Source organism: Gouania willdenowi, chromosome 5, assembly GCF_900634775.1.
Source record: "Gouania willdenowi chromosome 5, fGouWil2.1, whole genome shotgun sequence".
Lineage (NCBI taxonomy): Eukaryota > Metazoa > Chordata > Actinopteri > Blenniiformes > Gobiesocidae > Gouania > Gouania willdenowi.
The window spans coordinates 1,080,227-1,088,462 of NC_041048.1; the positions used below are offsets into that span (position 1 = coordinate 1,080,227).

General features: G+C 35.4%; 1 protein-coding gene across 1 annotated transcript; it reads right to left on the minus strand.

The window, feature by feature from the left end:
* Positions 1 to 1,293: 1,293 nt before the first annotated feature.
* LOC114464014 (zinc finger protein 239-like) lies at positions 1,294 to 5,595 on the minus strand. The gene is made up of 2 exons (XM_028448038.1): positions 5,303 to 5,595; positions 1,294 to 3,445 (listed from the first exon to the last, which is right to left on the minus strand). Exons 1-2 carry the CDS (start codon positions 5,352 to 5,354, stop codon positions 2,334 to 2,336), a joined length of 1,164 nt encoding a protein of 387 aa, XP_028303839.1. The 5' UTR covers positions 5,355 to 5,595; the 3' UTR covers positions 1,294 to 2,333.
* Between the last annotated feature and the right edge of the window lie 2,641 nt (positions 5,596 to 8,236).

The following is an 8,236-nucleotide window of genomic DNA, read 5'->3' on the forward strand; positions in this document are numbered from 1 at the left end:
ATTATTAAGCAAATGAGAAAACCTCCATATCTTAGATTAAACTGAGGGGTATTTGATCAAACCCAGCTGAGGATTAAGTCCAGGTTAAACCTGGGAGTCCGGCTCTGTTAAGTTTCATCAAAGAGAAAAACACCTTAGTTACCATAGTAACAGTCCGTTTGTCAAACCTCCTCCTCCACACTAAAAAAGCTTAATGCTGCCCTCTTCTGTTCAATAGTATCATTACACTTTAGATTCTCAAATAGAAGTTGGTAGAGAGAAGATATCTCATAACTGTTTTATCTAATAAACATTAGTTTGTTCTAGAAAACACTGTAAACCCAAAGTTTGAATGTTTAATAAATAACATTCTTCTTTTAACAAAGTAACGGACACAGTTAAACATGTGAAATAGTCTCTAGCTGACCACACTGACATAGGCCATGTGGATGTTTGTCCATTTTATTTAAATATGCAGCAATCCCACAATGCACCAGTCTTAATCTGGTTATTTTAACTTGATCTGATTGGTAGGTTGACCACAGGAGTCTACTGTCCTGTACACAAGGTTAACAATTAAATAGTTCACTGTAGAAGCTGCAGGTGCACAGGAGGTGTGTGCACAGCTCAAGCCCCTCCCTCTCTGTCTTTTTGACTCATTTTTCCTTTTTTAGATCTTTATTGAGTGTTTTATTAAAGCATCACTAAATGACTTTAATAATGATGACGTAGTTTCATGAGAGTGACTCAGCAGATTAAACCAAGCCTACTGCTTAAACCTGGTCAGGAGCAGGTTTTTAACGGAGCTGGACTCTCAGGTTTAACCTGGACTTAACCCTGAACTGGGTTTTACCGTAGGTCAGGCTCTACTAACTGCTGACCTCTGGATGTCACACACGTTGGTAAATAAAAGTATTTATTATGGCGAGTGCAGTAATGATGAATCTGTGAATCAATCTTAATATAAAATAATAAAATGCTCAGGTATTGTACTTTGATGGAACTGGATTTTATGCATAAAAATGATATACATTACTTATTAACATTTAGAAGTTGATCAAATAAAGGAGCAGATGATGTCAGTGGCTTTGAATTAGTTCTTAGTTCTTAGCTTTTAGAAAATGTAAATGTAGTTTAAAGTTGATGGTAAGTGTTTATCCAAACTATATTACAATATGAAATGTAAACTATAACATAGTGTAAGAATACATTTTTAATTCAGCCGACTCTTTACTTTCTTATTATACCAAGTGATTTGTTAATAATCTGAGTTACTCAGTTACATGATCTTTACAACTCAAGAAAATCCAAAAGGAGTTTTAAGAGTTTATATATATTAAATTGAACAACAAGATTCATAGTCTCGCAGAGGTAATAACAGTAGAAAAAGTACTGAACACATTATTTCAAACCAAGCAAAGAGACAACAAAAACAACTACAAGGAACATTCCTATCCACTTTTTAAGGTAAAGTAAATAGGAAAGGAGAAAGGAGGGAATATTCAGACAGACATCAGTCACTGACAGCAACAGACGAGCCCAGCTCAGCACGCTGCTGTCCTCTGAAAATGTCTGGTGTTTCTATTCCCTGTGTTTGAGACATTCTTACATAATCAATACATATCTGCTTGTGATTATTAGATGACTTCTATTATACAAAAAAAGAGTTCGGAAGATGAAACCAGACAAACTCCTGTACACTGACCATCGTCATGGCAACAGGACCCACTTTTGTTGATCTATAGGTACATTTCCTTTTATTGTGCAAACTTCAGGATTAACCCTGTGTGTGCTATTCTACGCCTCTGCTTAATTTCTCACTGGGTAAATCACCATGGTAACGATGTAACAAAGGACAAGTGATCAGTGTGTCTGTTTGTTGTCTGATTATTAAACATTGTAGCTACAACCTCACAAACTTACACAAACTCTGAGACAATATTTGACCCCACAACATCACAACTGAAGGGTTTCTCTCACTTGTGGACTTCTTTGTGTCTGATGAGAAGTTTTCTGTGTCAGAATCTTAATCAGAAATGTTTTTAATGGCCATGTACAGTTTTAAGGACAGTACAAGGAATTTGTCTTGGTAGTTCACTGCAGATGTTACAGACGTACGGTTTCTCTCCTGTGTGGATCGTCATGTGCGAACACAGGCCGGTTTTCCAGGTAAACTGTTTAGCACAAACATCACAACTATACGGTTTCTCTCCTGTGTGGACACTCGTGTTTCTTTAGAATGGAACTGCAGGGGAAATGTTTATCACACACCTGACAGCCATGAGATTTCTATGTGCATTCTCGTGGTTTTTGAAGCTTCCTCTGCTGTTATAACATTTGCTACAAATGTCACATTAGGACGGTTTCTCTCCTGTGTGGACGAGTATGTGTCGGTTTAAATCTTCACTTAGTGGGAAACCTTTACTACAGAAGTCACAGACATATGGTTTCTCTCCTGTGTGAACTCTCATGTGTTTCTTTAGATTTTTCTTATATGTAAAATATCGACGACATCTATCACAACCAAACGGTTTCCCTGCTTTGTGGAACAGTGTGTGACTGTTTAGATCATTTTTACGTGAGAAACTTTTACTACAAACATCACAGACAAATGGTTTCTCTCCTGTGTGGACTCTCGTGTGAACCTCCAGACTTGATCTTAAAACAAAACGTTTTCCACACACATCACAACCAAAGGGTTTCTCTCCTGTGTGGGTCATCATGTGGGGCTTCAGATGACACTTGAACCTAAATCGTTTCCCACAAACATCACAACTAAAGGGATTCTCTCCTGTGTGGATTCTCATGTGGACCTTCAGATTTGATATGTCGCTAAATCGTTTCCCACAAACGTCACAAACACAGGGTTTCTGTCCTGTGTGAATTCTCATGTGTCTCTTAAGATTTGATTGTCTGCTAAATCGCTTCCCACACACATCACAACCAAAAGGTTTCTCTCCTGTGTGAATTATCGTGTGGATCTTCAGAAGATATCTGTCGCGAAATTGTTTCCCACACACATCACAACCATGAAGTTTCTGTGAGTTGTTCTCAGATGTTTGAAAGTTCTCACAGCTCATGTCCATGTGTTCACTCTGAGCTTCAGACTGGGACAAAGGTTCCCTCCAATCCTCACTGTCTTCAGTGTCAGAGCAGTCTGTTTCCTCTCCATCAGTGTCTTGTTGTGTACAAGTGTTTGCTGCTTCTGGGCCTTCACTGATGTCTCCATTTGGTTCTACTTTCATGAGTTTAGCTGAGCTGCAGGTTGCAGGTTCTCCTTTGATGTTCTCCTCACTTTGTCTCCAGTGTAGCAGAGAACACTGAGCTTCCTCCTCTTCATCTTCACTCTTCACAGTAACAGCCGTGATATCCGTCTCCTGCTTTTCCTCCAGACTTTCCCACAGTTCTTCCTCTTCCTTCTTTATGTGGAGATGATCCTGGAGCTTCAGACCATCAGTGGATTCTCCTTTACAGGAAACAAAAAAGATTTTGTTTGATTTTGTTGCCATCGTGAATATTGGGAAATATCACACATTTACACACTATCTCTCTATAAAAGCAATGAATCTGTGTGTGTGTTTTTTAAATAGTGCATAAATAGCCTAGAATACATTGTTAGACATGTTTTTTAACAAAAGTAAATGTTTATTAAATATTCTAACATTTTTTAAATATTCCAGTAGTTTTTGCTTTTCATAAAAAGCATAACAAAGTTGATCATTTATATTAACCCTTCAAATAAAACAAAACATTAATTCCATAAAAAACTAAAGTGTATTAAAGGTGAGGTATGATAATAAATAACATTCTAATGGTTTATCTACAGTGATAAACATCATTTAGTCTCATTCAGAGGAACAAAGTGTAAAAAGTTATGTTTCCTCTCTTGTTATTACATATTTTATAAAAAGTCAGCTTTAAACGGGACAGTTGGATTTTACCCACGTTGGCAGGTGATGTCACCTAACACGCCTCCTAGAATGTTAGCTCCTCCCTCTCCAACTATCTAACAGCTAAAACAAACACTGCTGTTTAATATAGAATATATATTATACTTTATTACCATATATGTAAATACACACTGCACTACTTTTTCTGCTGCTGATCGTGTTGGGAGTCACTGCTTGGAGCCACACCCACTGTTTACACACATCAGCTGTTAGCACTCCATGCTAATGCTACACCAGGCTATGCAGCAAGACCTGGTGTAGTGTAAGGAGGAAACAATGGAGATGTTTACGTATTCATGGCTCACAGCGATAACAACAAATTCTGTTGTGGAATTGGACGGTTTCCAACTTTTACGCAGTGACGGAGAGCATTAAGCAGAGAGTCTGGATGTGTTTGTGTGTGGAAAGTAGGAGGAGCTGCCGAATATATTTGGTGCATCCCTAGTTTTTTTTCTAAACAGTGACGTGATCGTTTTTAGTGTGATTTTAATTGAAGAGCATTTTTTTCTTAAATAAAATACTCAGTCCATTTTGTTGTTATTGTTTTTGGTTTGTTATATTTATTTAAAAATATATATATATATTCCAATTACAATGGTAATAAATCTTTATTTTAAAGGGGTGTACTTGTATTATTATGATACATTAGAGGTTAATTCAGTCTGTAAAAATTGTTGTCAATAATATTGTTTATCATCAATAATCTGTGGGTCAATAATAATAAAAAAAAGGAAATACACCAATGCAATGTTCAGTCTGGATAACGCGGTACTTTTTAAATTTGCACAGCCAGCAAAAACTGGGCTCCTACCACATAATGAGAACCTCATGTTGAGCACACACAGACATCCATCAGATACCATAAAAAACAATGTATACATAGCAGTCTGTAACTGATAATTATAATTATATACATTTTATTATTATTTTTTGTGCTTCTTATTTTCATTTGTAATATTCCACAAGCCTCTATAACAAATTATTTCCTCCCTGGGATCATTAAAGTCTTTCTGATTCATTAATGAGAGAAAATTATACAAAATAATAACTGAAATAAATAATATTACAACAAAACAACTACACAAAAAACATGAATGATACACACAAAAAACAAACAAAAAAGATAGACAAATATATAGAGGTATAACAAAAACATACAAAATGACTCCAAAGAACAACAAAAGTACACAACTGTAAGAGAAAAACACACAAAAATGACAAAGCACACAAACGACGACACAAATACACAAAAATGACAGAAATGAAACAAGATGAAAGCCAAAAAAAGAAAAAGAAAAAAGAAAAACATTTACTACAAAAACACACACAATGACTACACAGACTGTTGTGTGAACAGAACTAAAAGTCCAAACCTGGGCTCGTGTCTCCAACTGAGTTTTGTCTCAAGGTTTCCACTGTAAACATGTTAGCAGCTAGCTAAAGTAAACTAAACTAAACTAAGCTAAGCTAAGCTAAGCTAAGCTAAGCTAAAGACTCGGAGATGCAGCGCTCTACTTGGTGACCGTGTTATCTTGTGACCGGGCCTGGAGAGGCTCCTTTACTTCAGCTTTGGTCTCAGTTTATCTCCAGTTTATTTCCAGTTGTAAACAGACAGTCACAGACGGTAAATATCCACAGGACAGGCTGACTTTCTTCTTCTCTTGTTTTCTGCTCACAGACTAAAGCTCTTTAGCGCCACCTTCAGCTCTGGAAGAATGTCAAAACCAAATCGATATTAAACGAACTCTGACCGATGTATATTAATGAATAATATCTACATTTTGTTAATGTTTGTCAAATTAAAATTCAGTCCCACAGATCTTTACTTTTAACAATTATAAACCAGAATTTAATCCTGTAATGGAATCAAAAACGTTTTTGTTTGCTAACATGTTGAAAAAAAAGTTCACAAAACCAACAGTTACTTAAATCAATAATGAACATTTGATGTAAAAAATCTTAACACTGGTACGAATTATTTAACATTTTAATTTAGATTAAAATGTTCTGATTCTGGGCTGATACAGAGAATATAAAGATCTGGATAATGTAGGAAGTAAGAAGATCCAGCAGAGGGCAGTAGAGCGACAATAAGGATGTATGTAGCCGATAAACACCGAAGAAGAAGAAGAAGAAGAAGAAGAAGAAGAAGAAGAAGAAGAAGAAGAAGAAGAAGAAGAAGAAGAAGAAGAAGAAGAAGAAGAAGAAGAAGAAGAAGAAGAAGAAAAAGAAGAAGGTAAATAATTTTTTTTTTTTGAATTTGAATTTTGAATTACTTTATTAATCGCTGAAGAAAAAATATATTACACTTTGTTATTTTTAGGGACATGTTTCTCACACACATAGACCTAAATCACACACATGTACAAACAGAACCTGTGGACATGCATTAATGGAGTGATGTCAGAGTGGGGCTGCTTTTATTTATATGACGTGTAGTGGCAACACACAAAAACAGAAGTTTTACCACTTCCTTGCAGGACATAAAGTTTTCTGACTCGTCTGTTCCAAACATAATCCAATAAAAAATGAAGAAAAAAGAGGCAAGCGTAGGATGAATCAATCTGTCTCTTTAATCCACAAAAAATAGAAAAACTAAAATAAAAGTTCCAAAATCAAAGTGTCCTCATATTTAAAGCTCAGTCTCAAAGTCCCAAAAATAATAAATTCTTACGTAAAGACCACACTGACGTCCGACCGCGACAATGACGTTTCCGATGGCGATGACGTCATTGACGGTGATGACGACGATGACGTCACTGACGGTGGCACTGGCGCTGACGATGCTGACCACAAGAAGATTCGTAGTTTATTTCAAAATGATGTCATTTCTATCCCATACATTAAATCACTCTGGAACGGTTTTGTAGCTGATATAAATTGGAAAAAGGTTTGGTCAATTCCCAGTAAATATCTGATCACCAATAAGGTAAAAGAAGTGTCCTTTAAAATATTACACAAATACTACCCAGCCAACCATTTTATGACCAAGTTTAAAAGAGACATTGATGTGAAATGTTTCTGTGGAATCCACCCGGAATCAGTGCAACACCTCTTCTGCTCACACTCAAGGATTTTTTGGAAAGACTTCAGTCAGTTTATCATTGTCCATCTTTACAAAGACTTTTCATTGAAATGGGAGGATATTGTCTTGTGTTTTTTTTAGAAACTACTCTAAAGAAAATGCTTTTGTTTTAATAAACCTCATGGTTATTTTGGCAAAATACTACATCCATAAGTGTAAGTACACCAGTCAAAAACCAACATTTATTCATTTTCATTGTGACATAATAAATTACATAAATCTCATAAAGAAATCCAAAAATAAAAAGGCTCAGAAAACTATTTACATCTGTACAATTTTTAAAATATTTGATTGTATGTGAACCCCCTGGCACTTGTTTATTGTGTTTTGTATGTATGTCTATACTGTCTGTATACTTTTGTTTGCAAAAAAAATAAAATAAAATAACCACTTTGACTGTTTAGGTTGACGGTTTGAACAACTTTTACGGTCAGAAACACTGTTGCTCCTCGTGCTTCACTAAACTGCTGTCCTTCACCAGCCTGTGTTTTCCTTCACGTTTCGACACTAACCCACACTTTACGGTAGAAAACCAGGTTTACAGCAGCAAGTCAAAACCAATGGAGCACAGAAACTCTGATCATTTAAAAACGTCAACATAAATCAATATTTAAACAATATTACCTTTAAAACTATTTCAAAATTACCTATTCCAAACATATTAATATTTAAACATAAAAATACTATGACATAATAATGATATGGCTCTAACATGAAGTAATAATATTAAAAGTATGGATAGAGAGTAGTATATCAATAATTAAGTATTATAACCAGGTAATAGAATTGATAAGGAAGAACTATGTAAGGCGGCGGGAAAATACAAGCATAATAATAATAAAATAAATACATTTGATTTTATATAGGTGATATGGTGTAGAGATTTATATGCCCATAGCATGTTGTGGAGAAGCTAAAGAACTGACATAATAGTTTTTTAGAAGAAAATCAATTGGTTTGTATTAATGTTGGAAGAGGGACATGAAATAATAGCTCAATAAATACTGTAAGTACCATTGATATCACTTTTATATCTTGTGATGTTGCAGGTATCAGTACGTGATGTGTTTTAAATCAATCAATGCTAGGGAGTGATCAGTGATCACTATCCAATAGAAACTAGGATCAGAGTTCATCCAAACCAGGATAAAGGAAAAAGACCACCAAGATGGAAATTTGATGACGCAGACTGGCAAAGTTTTTGAACTGAGCGTGTGGGAAA